Source organism: Thermobia domestica, chromosome 6 (genome assembly GCF_964235325.1).
Source record: "Thermobia domestica chromosome 6, izTheDome1.hap1.1, whole genome shotgun sequence".
Classification (NCBI taxonomy): domain Eukaryota; kingdom Metazoa; phylum Arthropoda; class Insecta; order Zygentoma; family Lepismatidae; genus Thermobia; species Thermobia domestica.
The window spans coordinates 248,394,613-248,409,789 of NC_137459.1; the positions used below are offsets into that span (position 1 = coordinate 248,394,613).

General features: G+C 35.8%; 1 protein-coding gene across 2 annotated transcripts in view; it reads right to left on the reverse strand.

Annotated features, from left to right (window-relative positions):
• The window catches only part of Crk (Crk proto-oncogene, adaptor protein), a 92,414-nt gene that overhangs the window by 14,235 nt on the left and 63,002 nt on the right, over positions 1-15,177 (reverse strand). For both annotated transcript variants that reach the window (XM_081762737.1, XM_081762736.1), the window contains one exon: positions 7,441-7,569. In XM_081762737.1, the coding sequence (XP_081618863.1) occupies positions 7,441-7,569 (129 nt within the window). The remainder of the gene's footprint in view (positions 1-7,440; positions 7,570-15,177) is intronic.

Consider the following 15,177-nt stretch of genomic DNA (forward strand, 5'->3'; position numbering starts at 1 on the left):
TCACGTAATGTTTATTTCTAATTTATATTTCTGCCAAATGATACTGAAACTTTTTATTTTATATTTTTTTCACTAGTCCCTAGAGCAGCGTTTCCCAACCTTTTTCAACTTGCGGCACACTTCAGGGTAACTTGAATTCTCGCGGCACACATATTATTATTATTATTATTATTATTATTATTTGAAAATATAAAATACTGTAGTAGTTTTTTCTGATTACTGACATCCTTCTCACAGAGAAGAAAGCTAGGCCACTGTTTTTTCCCCGTGGTAAATCATTATGCTTATTTTTCATTTTAATTTAAAAATAGAAAACAATTACAATCAGATATAGGGCTCAAGTTGTTAAAAATACACTTTTTTTTTTTCGAAAACTGTATTCAACCTTTCATTAAGAAGGAGGATCACTAAATAACGAACGAACAAACGAATCTCTTTTACTTTTAAAACACAAATATAGGTAATTCGTATGCATGTTTACTTTGCCGGAAGGATTGAATAATATTTTAAAATTTCAAGTTACGAAATAGTCTGCAACAATAAAGAAGCAATAATGGTCATAACAATGATAACAAATACTTTTTTTTTTCAAAATTAGAAATGTACAGAAAAATGTTCTACAGAAAAGTAACACAGTATGAAACTTTAAATTTTAGATTCATAGTAGTAATTTGAAATACAAATATACCTTTTTCTGTATGTCTTGCAATTTGATTGCTATAGAATTAATAATTTTGTTCCGATTTCCTCGCGGCACACCAGCGACCCATTCGCGGCACACCACTGTGCCGCGGCACACCGGTTGGGAAACGCTGCCCTAGAGTTTTTCCTAGTGTTGCTTTAATTCTACGTCTTTCCTACACGGCTAATTAAGCGTAATTTATTGTTAAGATATATAGTATCAGACTTAGTGTTGCCTCCGAGATGATAAGTATTTTGTAAATTCGAGATGAGATTAGAAAAATGACAATTCTCATCTCATTTTCGAGATGAGAAGATAAATTTCAAGAGTCTGGCGGGCAACTCTAGTTTAATTTTTTAAAGATACGCAAGTCATTAAACCATATACTCCAATCATAAATATCACTCCCTTCATGAACCTCTCTTTACGCTGAAGGACTCTGATAACTTCCAGATAAAATCTTTGAGTGTTATGTCCCATGGTTATGCCGGTTAGGCTAAAGGAGGCGCTGATGATGAGAAATGAATGAAATGGTGGAATGAAGAAAGTGGGAGGAAACGGGAGAACCCGAGAAAACCCACGCACACGGTGTTTGTCCACCACAAAGTTCACTTGGCGGGGGCTGGGGATCGAACCCGGGACCCCAAGCACCAGAGGTGAACGCTCTACCACTGAGCCACTGCGGCTCCCTAACTTCTAGATTAAATCAAGACAAGTGAATTTTGAAACTACGGAAGACTTCCCAAGCGTCTGAATACAATACTCAAGCTTCGAAGTAGTCGGTTACATCTAGAACTACTGGATGTAATAGAGGAACAATATCAAAGAAAGAACCTGTTCCTGAATCCATTTGGCAAGACCCAGGATTTTCTGAGGGGGATGCACCGATAACTACCGGTACATTTAAACTAAATTTCAATTCTGTGTTATGCTTTTAGGCTTCTGTATTGTGAATGAAGAATACTGTTTTGCTTCGTGAATCCTTTTTCTTAAACGGTGGCTTAGTGGTGGAAAGCTTACTTCTGGTGCGTAGGGTCCCTGGTTCAATTCCCAGCTAAATAAGCTTGTGGTGGACAACATCGTGTCCGTAGGTTTTCTCAGGATACTTCCCTTCCCTGCCATTTTCTCATTCCACCAATCCTTCCATTATCCAAATCGTTAATTCCATTATCCAATCCTTCCAAATCGTTAATTTGAACCTTTTTCAGTTTGAATAGAGGTTAAGGAAGGGTATAGAACCTATTCTTGGGACGCTGAATCGATTGCAAAAAAAGTACTTCTCAATATCTTTTACAGTTCTTGCTCTATGAAAATCTGTATTGAAACCAGAAGTACTGTAAATTGAATCATTTCCGATCTCGATCGTGTGTTGAAGGTTGTGATATATATATATACTCTTGAGACCATGAGGCGATAAATATTGAAACCCGAAATGATTAATTTTAATTACTTCTTTTTTGAATAGAGGGTTAATGGAGAACACAGAATCTGTTTCTGGGACGCTGAATCGATTTGTAGTAATACCACTGACCACGCCCGGTCGTTATACACTGCACATGTATGACCCGCCGTTTATCGCCCTTCTGTTCCGTTATTGCGTGATAATCTGCCCAGATCAGTGCACACACATACCGGATCCCTGTCCTCTGCGCAAATCCTTGCGCCGCGTCCCTACTACTCTACTTTTGTCAATCAGGTATTACTATCTTCAAAATGTTTGGAACAGCTTCTTGTCGCACCTCTTGTTTGTCAGCAAACCGATGTCACATGTCATTTTCCAACATTTGCGACAGGTCATATCTTCGTTATGACGCTGCATTTCACTGAGTCGCGTGGACTTTTTTTCTTTATTTTTGTATGTATAATCATCTCCTAAATGATGTAACATGTATTCTGTTACACCCTGTATAATATAATGTTCATAAAAGAACTGTTTTCTCCATGGTTTTGAAAAAAAAAAAAAAAAAAAAAAAACTTTCATGATCAGTACAGCAACATCAAAATACATAAATAAATAAAAATAAATTAAATTTTAAAAAATCACAGTCTTTGGTAAACTGAGGCTATAACTTTTGTACTAATGGACCGATTTGAATATTTTATTTTTTAATGTTCCACATTTCCGCCACGTAAGTTAATTGAGTGTGTTCCTAGAGGAAAGATAATCAAAAGAATAGCAAAGAAGGTAAGAGATATAGTAATTTTTTTGCAGTCAGAGAGTACTATATTAAGTAGCGAACTCAGAAGGTGTCACAAAATAAACTACTTCTGAACGGAATATACAGGTGTCCTTAAGTGAGAATACCCACCTGGTACATGCTATTAATTATGAAGACAAAGTGATTACATCAATGCTAAGTTATTCTAAATCTATTTGAAACGGAGATGCCATCTTCATCAATCGGTGAACCTTCGTGTTAATAGTATTCACGTCTTTATTTTACATGTTGATCACTTCACAAGTTAGGGTATGAATAGTTTCGTATTAGCACGAATATTCACCAAGCTGGCCAAGTTGGTGATATCCGTGGAAATCATTTTGAATAGATTGAGAATAATAGCACATGAAGGGAAGAATTTGATTTTTTCCAGGTTATAACTTATCACACTTCTAGAGCAGTGGCGCCTCCTGATTTCGAATTTAGGGCGTTGGCAATAAAGAAAAAATCTGTTAATTCCCGCAACCTCTAAATAAAAAATCTCGCTTAACAATTTAACGTGTAAACTAGTACAAATGAACCAAGGAGAAAGTTATTACATAAGTAATAACTTCAATTAAAATTATTATGTATACAAAATATAAACCTTCGAAATTTGAAACAAAATATCAACAATGAAACAAGAGAACAAAATATTAACAATTACTTCATTTCCAGCTTGAGTGGTCTTCCATTCTGCAGGAACCTCTGGATCACTGCTTCACAGAATTTGGATATACAGAAAGCAAGCAACATGGCATGGTATTAAAAAGAAATAAGACTATAATATACTGAAGACGCTGTTTCCCCCCGAGCGAGAGAGACTGACTGACTTAAGGGAAGAATATTGACTTTAAAAAAGACAGTATAAGAGAGTGGACAATAAGGAGATAATATATTGGAATTTTGATTCGTTTTCCTCTTATAAGTTGGAAAGCAGCTCTTTTTCGATGAAAATTAGGCTTAAATTAGTCATTCCAGGCTCACTTTGAGCAGAGCGGCAGAATGTATGGATTCTCTTCAACGACGAGAACGATCTTTCGACGGATGACGTTGTGGAAGGTATTGTTGTAATCAGCGTGACTAATTTGTATTTTTCCGTGAATCCACTCACTAGATTCATGCCCATCAAATAATTAATAACCTGAATGGGCGTTTTACTTTATTCCTTATTAGAAGCGTGTCACATCGTGCATGTGCGAAAACTTGTTGTAATTACAGCTACTGAAAGCTATTGCTGTAATGCTATACAAGAGAAGGGAAACAACAATCATTTTAAATATTTGCCACAAATACTCCATTTTCAGCAGTGTTGCGAACTTTATCAATAAATCTCCGAAACGGTTTGAGATATCGAAGTGCTGTAAACGGCAAAATAATTTACACATTCATTTCAAACCATACAAGTAACTAGATATGATATTTATCTCAGCATTTTTTCGAAATAAAGGCTTTTAAAAACATTAAAATTTTCGAGCCCTGGTAAATTCGTTCCTATTCATTCGAAACAAGTCATACCATGACCATAATACCCAATACTAACGTACTTTTGATGTGCATTATGTTTTGCATCTCCGTTGTGCTGTATGTGCGTTACAGGCTTCCGAACTTTGGATGTTTGTGATACTATAACATCCTTAGTTTGCAACACTGATTAATAAAAGTGGTATTTTAAGTTTACGTTTGACATGTTAATTTGAAATATGTAATAACCTGACGTAGTGCCATTTGAAAAAAAAATAACTTTTTATTGGGTTGGAAACACTGTTTGTTATGGCTTTCTGTATAATACATACAAAGATGTTCCCCTCCTTATAGCTGTTTCGTACAAAGTTTTGCTTCTCTCTCTCTTCTGGTTTCTCCGTTAAAGTGGATGATCAAAATAAGCTGTCCACCCGGTATATATATCGGGTGTTCTAAAAATGGCGCCCACGAACCACAGAGCAATATTCAACAAGTCAAGATAAAGCATATATATATATATATACATATATATATATATATATATATATATATATATATACCTCTCGAGTCCTCGTCTGGAGACACAAATTGTACTATGTGCAGTGGCGAAGGGTAATAGTTTCAAGAGGGTAGGCCCAATGATGTTGTTGTTGTTCTACTACTACTACTACTACTACTACTACTACTACTACTACTAATAATAATAATAATAATAATAAATAAAATGAAGAGAACAGACAAACATTTTACTACAGAAACACAAGAAGACAAATTCACATAAATTTAATGTAACTGTAGTCCATCGACAGCACTTGTTCGATCCGGATCTCAATTTTCATAATGAAATTCACGTATATGACTCAGCTGATCTTAATTCGCCGTAATGCAATTTAGTTGTTTTAATTGGGCGTGATCGGGTGGGGAAGATGGACTATCACATTATCTGCGCTTTACAAGAAACATATGTAGTTTAGTCTAGTTGTACTGAAACAAACTCTGCTTGAAAGTTTCGTATTTAATTATATTGTTCAAAACATTCAATCAAGTCATTTTGTGTGTAACTTAATTCCCCTTTAAAAACAGAATCAGAATTATTTTTTCATACGCTGCTCTTTATTTCAACAACTACTTTTTTTTTTTTTTTTTTTTTTTTTTTGTACCGATACATGCAGAACTCTCTTGCCCTCTGTTTGTTCTATTTTCAACACAGGAGTTGGTATTCGTTCCTTAATAACACATTAATTTTCAAAAGACCACTGACATAGATTCTTTAATAGGAATTATATCATGTTCATATTCTCCACTTATTGACATTTTCTCTCACTCACTTTTGCAAATGTTAAGGAAAAATATGTCGTTCACAATATCTCAAAAACACGTACTCTCTTCTCAATTCTAATGAACTCAACGAGTCTGATTTCGTACAGATATGCGCCAACGTAACGGAATAAAGAGGAATTAGTTTGCGATAATAAGCGTAGCACCTTTAGAATTGCTTGTTCTAGCTTTTGCATTGTGTTAGAGTCCGCAAAATTAAGCAAAGTTTGTAAGGAATGGGACCCAAGGATGTTATAAAATAGAGGATCTGCCCATACAAGAAAATCGTGAAACCATACGTCACAGCTTCGCCACACCTACTCTGCCCACTCGGCGCTACTAATATCGCAATGTTTCGAGCCAACAATAATGGCGGAAACGAGAGTAGCCAATCAGACGTGTCGGCTCAGACGATGCTCGTTTTTTTTTCTTCTTCATTGAGTTCATATGATGAAGATACGTATGGGCAGATCCTCTATTTTATAACATTCTTGATGGGACCCTACGTTCTCTTGCTCTTTATTTATCTGACATATCGAATCGGAATCGAAATCGAAAGTCTCGAGAAAAACGCTTTATGTAGAAACGAAAGTCGATCAGCGTTGAGGCCGGTCTCTTCCACAGGCTATTACCAACACGTTCTCTCGCGGGATTTTCTGAGTAGCTTGGCGGTAGTTCTGCCGCCCGAGGCACTGCTCGGTGAGTCTCCCAGCAGTGGTGCTAACCTCGATTTCTTTATCTAACAATAGTTTTTTTTCTTTTTCAACTTAGAAAACTATCATACATTCTATGCACGGAGAATGAATTAATTATAAATTATAATTTCTGACAGTAAATGAGTAGGCCTGACCTCTTACGACCATTCGCCACTGACTATGTGGCAACGTTGCAAATAAAGAACCATAGATTAGATCTACCAATCTATCAAATAGTTATATTTATTCGTTCCAGATAACAACTAAAATCGATACTGATAGGCACTAGCATTATTTGTTAGTGTAGAACTAATTCAACTGCTGTTGTATTCGTAGAGTAATGCTAATGGCTCCAAGTTAATCTGCGACGTTGCCACATTCTGAAAATTTAATTCCCCATAGCGGCTGAAGGAAGCTTGCATAACAATTTTGCTTTATTTTGGCCTGTAGAATAGGGCTCTGTGGTCCGGAGGCGTCATTTTTGGAACACCCGATATATATATATATATATATATATATATAAAATCAAAATCAGTCAGCCTTCTTCACTTTAAAGATGGGGCATTGAATTTTGACAGAAAATAATATTCAAGTCGAAGCATTAAGGTTCTAAATTTAAATATATGGTTTCAAAATATTCCTCTAATGAATAATGCATCTCCTGTCTATAGGATACCGCCACTGCTCCAAATAAGTTGAAATATAAATAATCTTTAATTATACCGTTCAGAACATTGCTGAAGTATATACTCCAAAGTTACTTCAACAGATTCCACATAAAGAATATTACTTTTCAATGTATTTTTAATTCTTGCATTAGTCTCTTTTTATTCATGAAACATGCTACGAAACATTACAACTCGCTTTAACTTAAAATCCAAAATCTGAGCAAAGTAAACATATTGCGTTACAGTTTCGGCAAAATATAGGACCTTCATCAAACCATTTATAAGACGATTATTTGAGATATGTGTGATGAATGAAACGATATATTATCGGAACTGTAACACAAATAACTGATTGATTAGATTTTTGTTTGGTTAGATACTGGGCTAGAATAAGCGACATACAAACTACAATTTACCTTCTGTACATATGGCACTGGTATCGATCCGGTTTGACCCAAACTGTTTCTAGCGGTCCACCACTGATCTTCATCCTTTGACACAACTGTCAAAATTTCACCTTTCTTGAAAGGTAAGTCGTCTGGATCCTAAAAAGGGAAAGAACACAATTTTTCTTACATGACAATATTGCGCGAAGATTAATATTAAATCAAATTTATAAACATCAGAATACACTCAATATTTTCAAACATGCAAATCAGCCATAACCTAAAATACGTACTTCTCGCATCACTTCGGACGGTTCTTGAATGATAATACGCAATTCTGGAAAGAACAAAGTATAAACACAACGTTCTAATCAGCTATCTAGGTTAGTTCAGACGTAATCCTTATGACTCAATTTGTTGAGTTTTATGGACTCAAATGAAACAAATCAATTTGAAAACAAAAGAGAGGTTATTTTAGAAATCTGATATTGTTCACATACTTCAGGAATAGATTAACAAATGATTCAGCTAGGAGAACTCGTTAGTTGGCTGGTTACTGGTAGAATGAGATTTCGTTGCTTCTGGTTAAGGTGATCACACATTTTTGCAGAGTGTTTACGAGATCGATCAGAAACCATGTCCATTTTATAATGACAATTATCACGTTTTACAATACAATTCAAGGCCCTATGTTTCAAAGGCAAGTACTGTGTAGTTAAACTAATATTTCAGATCCAACAAACACAACTGGGTGTATAAAAACGTTCGCGTCGACTATGCAATTAGTCAAAAAACAGCGTAAAAACCAAATTAATATGTCTCGGTTACTGAAGTCAGAAATTAAATATTTCCTCTTACTGGAGATTAAGAAAAGAATGTAAATGGCGTTCGTATTTTCTTTTGCTGGTAATGGTGGCAAGTCTCTTTTACCAGTACTTTACTGCACCAAATTCTTGTCAACAAAGCCATGTATATACAAGTTTAATAACAAATTTTAATTCCATTTTCTTCTACTTTGTATAAACTTTGGACCCAACCATACGAAAATTGCATATTATTTAAAAAATACACTTGACAACAACGTAACTGTATGCTCCAGCTGGGTTTGCCTCGCGTTGGAGGCACAATATTTTTGATAATCCAGAATCGCGATGAAATTGGAGACCCTCTTAAAAAGCAGAAAACTTTGACCTAGAAAGCAAGACATAAGGACGACAGAAGTCAATGTCCGCACTACACACTATCCAGCTAAAAGCAATCAGGCTGGTCTAAACCATTCATTGGCTTAATACCAGAGTTTTTTAACTACAATAATATAAAAATTAGAACTGAAATTTTCTCTAAATATCACACTATTTAGTTTGTGAAGGTTTTTCTAAAAGGCGATGGTACTGCAAGTATAAAACGTACATGGAATTTTATTTCAGGTATTTAGGTTTAAACAATAACTTCCACGAGTAACATGACCCATTTTAAGGAATAAAATATTAATTTCACCTTAACACTTTTTTTTTTCCGCTCCAAGTTTCGAAGTTTCGCTATGGTACTATAATATATTTTATTATGTGGGTCGACAACAAAAGTGTGTACTTTCCCCTAACTGTTCTTTTGTCAATCACTAAAAAGTTAGCGCCTATTTGAGTACATTCTATGGTACAGAGAAAACGTAATTCCACCAAAAACAGTCTTCTTCTATTCGTTCCAAAGTTATTGGTAAAGAACATAAATGTAGCCAAGTATGCACCTTTACTTACAAAAGCAGTCATCAGCAAAAGTACTATCATCCAACAGTTCATATTATAAGTAACACCACAATAACTACACCAACTTCAGATATATTTTATTACAAGTTATGTATTTGAGATACAACGTTGATTTAAACAAACAATGTATAAGAATAAATACTGCATTATAAGCACAAAGCAAAAAGTACATTTTGGTATTTAAGGACGTATCGAATGTTTAAAAGTAAAGAATCCGATGAAATTAGTCCGACTATGCAACGCATACGCTGATACGCAATTTTATCAGAAATTTTCGTAAACTCATAAGCATTTCCGAAGTAAATCTATTTGTGAATTCAAATACATTACAAAGAAAATACAGAAGCTAAAATACGAGTAACCGTATTTCAAAATCTTTTCATTTGTGTGATAAGTTACACTCACTTAATAAGGACAGTTCTGGTAAAATCGAAATTAAAACGGAAAAGAGAAAAAGGTTAGAATTATGCGTGCGTCGAAAATGAATTTACCATTGTATTGCTGATGCAACTGCATTTTGTTGATGATTCACCAATATGATATTCCACAGCACAAGGGAAAGTAAAAGATAATGTGCATGAATTATTGTACACCGCTAGTGGAAAACACATATACATTTCTAAGTTATATATACGGCCTGGCAAATACGGAGGGTAGGGAACAATAGTCTACTCGTGAGAGCCCAAATATCCAAATCTTGTGTGAGCAAGCGAGGAACAAACTTAGGCGAGGAATTTTCGAAAACGCTGGAGCACGTGTCCACTTGCTTTTGATATGGAATTTATATACTAAGTTTCATTTCCCTACCATGAGGAGCTCTTTAGACCTACATTTTTGGCATAAAATTTAAGCTCCTACCGACTTCATTTTGATGGAAGTTTGATAAAAACCCGACTCTAGAATAGCGCCGTGTGCAGTAATTAATTAAGAACAGTTCAGCCACCTTTTCGTGATGATGAGAGAGTGAGTATGTCGAATTGAATGTAGAGAAAGAATTAAATTTCCCCTTCTATTATTTAAAAGGGAAATTTCGAAAACTCCGAAATACATATTCCATTGTTTTTAGTTTAAAGTTTATATACTGAATTTTACTCCTTAAACTTAAAGGAATCAATGCTTTTACCACTTTCTAAATAAATAGTATGAAATTTTAATATTATTGAAATTGCCTCCTTTTTCCTTCTATAGGAGTGGAGATCTCGGAAAGCTGATACACACATTCAATTATTTTTAGTTAAGACGACAAGTGCCAAACTTTACACCTCAAACTTAAGGAATTCCTTACATGTGGTATTATCTGCGTAAATAATAGGAAATTTTAATATCGAAGACACTGTCCCTCTTTCCCCAATTAGGAGTGGAATTTTCGGAAATGCTGAAAAGGGTATTCCATCGTTTTTAGTTAAGATTTTAAATGGCAAATCATACATCTCCAACTAAAGTGAATCCTTGTATTTGAGACTTTTTGAATAAATATTGGAAAATTTTAATATTATTGAAACTGTGCCCTTAGCAGCAGAATTTTCGAAAGCTCTGAATCACGCATTTGCTTATGTTTATCTAAGAGTTTCAATTCCAAATTACACATTTTTAAATTTCAGTGAATCCTTACATTTGGCATTTTCTGAAAGAAAGACAAGAAATGAGAAATTTACATACAGTAGTTCCCAATCTAGGGTGCGTAAAGAACAAGTGAGATGGGCGCTAGCTACTGATAGAAATAATCTATGTAATTACCATTAACAATTCAGCTTGAACGAATTTCACAAACGCTACGTATGTGATATTTTGTCATAGGCAGGAGGGGCGTAAGGTATGCAAAGGTAGGAAGGGGGCGTCAGCTAAACCAGGTTGCGAACCAATATTTTAATATTGTAGAAATTGCCCCTCTCCTATTTAGGGACGGTCTCGTTAGAAAAGCTGAGAAACATGTTCAGTTATTTTTAACACTAAGTTTATATACCTAGTATATCTTCCTAACTTCGGGGATTCGTGTGTATATATATATATATATATATATACATACTTGCCTAGGATGCAATTTCCCCCCAAATATTCTTCCTTATTAGTTTCATGTACCTTTAGTAGTATGGCCTGGGCGATAATGAATCATTGACTTCTACTCCTTTATAATATAAGCGCATATTTTATATATATATATATATATATATATATATATATATATATATATATATATATATATATATATATGTATATATAGCTTTGGGTCATGCGTTATTCCTGGCAATTGTACAAATTACAGGGTGCATCGGATTTAAAGTGACGTACGTCGAAAACTATTAGTACAATACGTCATTAATGACGTAATGAAAGCACACACTTGAAATTACTTAATGAACGTATGAAACATATTAAAAAAAAGAAAAGATTTAGAGTATTATTAAAAGCTATTAATTAGCAAGATAAATAACTGGTTGTGGACACATCATATAAGGATGTTGTTTTAAGCCCTGTGCTCTGAAGAAGAATGACTGCTAGTTCAATTGAAATCTAGGTTTCAATACTTCAACTGAAATATAGGCTTAAAAGAAAATCATATAGAAGGAGCATTACTGGTAGGCCATTTACTAGCTGAATATACCATTCTTCGCATGGGGGCTGCATTTGGAAGTCAACGCCTGTGGGAGTATCACCGTTCATTTCAGCGACCGCGAAAACTATGAATTTGACACTAATATCGGTCATTTTGGGCTATTTTTACATGCCTCGGTATCCTCTCCCCCGCTGACCTCCCGCCCGCCTCCATTCAATGGTAGCTGAATTTGCAAGTCATCGCTAATGGAAGTGTCACCACTGATCTCAGCGACAGCGAAAACTATGAATTCGACACTAATATCAGTCATTTTCTACTACTTTTACATGTCCCGGTAAATACCTTCCTGACACTCCCCTGGTTCGAATTTTGACAAAAACGCTCGCCTTGATCTGGGCCCTGGACCAATGAACCCGTGACCAAATTTTGGTAACTCTCGATCCACTCGTCTGGTCCCCAGGCCGCAAACAGACAGACAAACAAACACACAAACACTCTTTATTTTATTTATATTAAATAAGATATAAACATCTGAAAGTTTAATTTCTCATATTCGCAATCTTAACCCGTCGCGGCAGATGACAGCATAAACCAATTTTCCAAAAAAAGGTGTCTATACGGCAGAAAGCATTCTGTGTTTTGGAATATAAGTGTTTTATTTTTATTTTATTTTTTTTCATTGTTACCGCATTGTCTGAATTCCGTAGACAGTTTGCAACTGCATCGGCAGGTCACGAAATCATTCTGAGATGGTATCAATAGTTTAAGGGCACTCGCTGCCTGTATAAAGGTAAAAGTGAACGTATCTGCTTGCATGTCTTAATCAAACGTGTATGGTATATTTTCCTTAGCGGAGAACACTGTGGCGGGCATGTCATTCCTTGATATGCTACAGTTGTGATTGTTTCCAGAAGTGAAAAATGATTCCAATAACTTCATATTCGAACAAGGTGGGGGGGACTGCCGCATTGAATAGCGTCGCTATCTGAACAAAGAACTCCCACGCCGTTGGATTGGAGAATGTGGTGAAGATGATGGCGCTTTTCCCATGACCTCCTGGATCTCAGGAGCTAACATTTACTTTTTTCCTTTGGGAACATGTGAAAAACACAGTGTATGTATCACCTCTACTACCAATAACTTTGGGTAAGCTCCAGAACGCATCACAGCTGTATTTACGACCACCAGCAGGAGTATGCTAGAGCATGTGTGCGGTGAACTGGACTACCGCAAAGATGCGTATCGTATGACGAAAGGATGTCACATGAAACAACTGTAACAGTATGCTTGAAACTTGGAAACCACATCCCGAAGAAATTAAACGTCGACTGAAAGCGAGGAATTAATGTTATTATTCAGTCCAACATCTTTTGTCTTCGCGAATTTTATCGAAGAATTTGAAACTTAAAATTAAAAACTAGAGTGATGTATGTTATTCTGTATGGCTGCGAAACATGGTCTCTTACTTTGAGAGAAGAACGCAGACTGAAAGTATTTGAGAATCCTGAGGCCAGTAGCGTACGCAGGAATTTATGTCGGGAGGGGTCCAAACTCAATATGAGGGTATTTTATTTCAAAATTTCTAGAATTGACCTTAAAATTAGGCTAAATTTACACAAAAGTCGAAATTTGGGGGGGGGGGGCGGACGGCCAGGACCCACCCCTTGCGTACGTCCCTGCCTGAAGCAAATATTCGGACACAAAAGAGTCGGGAATGGGGACTGATGGAAACCTCACAACTAGAAACTGCATAATTTATACCATTTACTAAACACTGTTACAGCGTTTGCACACGTCCCCGGCAATGCCGGATCCGGTTCCGACAATGCCGGCGATGGAGTCGGCGGCAATGTAATCAAATGGTAGCTGGCACACGCTTTCCGACCCGGCAAAAAAGCCGGTGGAACTCCCGGCTCCGGCAAATGCAGCCGGACTAGCCGCCGACATGTCGGTGCCGGCTCCGGTTTTGTCGGCGGCAATGTTTTATTATGCGTAGATGCACACGCAGCCGGCAAAGACGGAGCCGGCTTGTTGATAGGTTTCTTCAATCTAGCTACAGTGAGTGAGTGGCAAGGCGTTGTGTATTCTTGTTTCTTTTCCTGTATTTGGATTTTTTGTTTACTTCAGGTTTTTTGTTATTTTCTTTTTTTCACATCATATGAATATATAATGAAGAATGAAATAATAAAAATGGCTGTGAGGTACCACAGATATAGTGGCTTGCTATTTACATAAATTCTCAGCAAGGGAAATTCGGATCTTGTTTGAATTATCCAACTACGGCAACGCGTAAAGTGAGTTTCACACATGTATGTATGTATATTAATTTGTTATCTTCTACAGCTGAAACTTACTTAAACGATTTAAACAAAGGGGTCGTTGGATTCGTTTTGATAGAGAATATGTCTTAGCATATATGAAGTCATAATTTTTAAAAAATCAACTTGGCGGAAATGAACAAAATGGAGATACGAAGAAATTATGAATCTAGGATAGTTGTCCAGTGCTTATCCTGTTAATTATGCAACCCAGTATGTACGATATAAATATCCATCATAATCGTAGAAGTAGGCATTTTCAAGCATAACAAAGGTTGTAAATAAAATTAAAGTAAATAAAAACTACAACACAGCTACAGAAAGAACTGAAAATGCACAAACAGAACAAGAAAATTTCTATTCTTGTGGTTGCATACTGTTTTACCTTATAGATCGTAATAAAAATATGTACTCTGTCTTGTCTGGTATTTGTTCCATAGAACGATTGTATACTGAATGAATAGGCAGCCGCAATGTTGCATTTGTAGAGCTTATTATTATTATTATTATTATTTTAAATAGCTTGATCTCAGCATGTTTCAATTTTGAGAAATTTAAATAGATGTTAAAATTATGGCAACAAAAGTGAAAAAAAGAGAAAGAAACCAAAAGAAGACCATATACCTCGTGCGCACACATCCACACACACAAAGAGCAAATATACCTTTGTGTACTAAAGAAAAGATATTTGGGGATTTAGACGTTAATGCTCCTACGTCACTTGATTGACGTAATACAATTAACCTTGTTCTTTGCATTGAGCTATTTCTCAGATATTGAACGACCCTTCCATTTATTCAAGTCAGTCTGTAATATTACACGGCTCTTGCAAAAAAAAAAAAAAAAAAAAAAAAAAAATCTGAACAGCGCTGAATATGATTACTAATTCGTTGTACTAAGAAATCGAACGTTTGTTTAGACATGCGAAAGTAATTAATAAAAAAATTTCGAATCATATGTACGCAGCTTTTCATATAATGTATAAAACGGACTCATGTTCTCTCCTTCACGTTCAAACTCAAACTACCTTTCGGCACCGGCATTACCGGGATGTGTGTGCAAAGCAGCGCCGGCCCAGACATTGCCGGATCCGGCTCCGGTTTTGCCGGCTGCGTGTGCAAAGCAGCCCCGG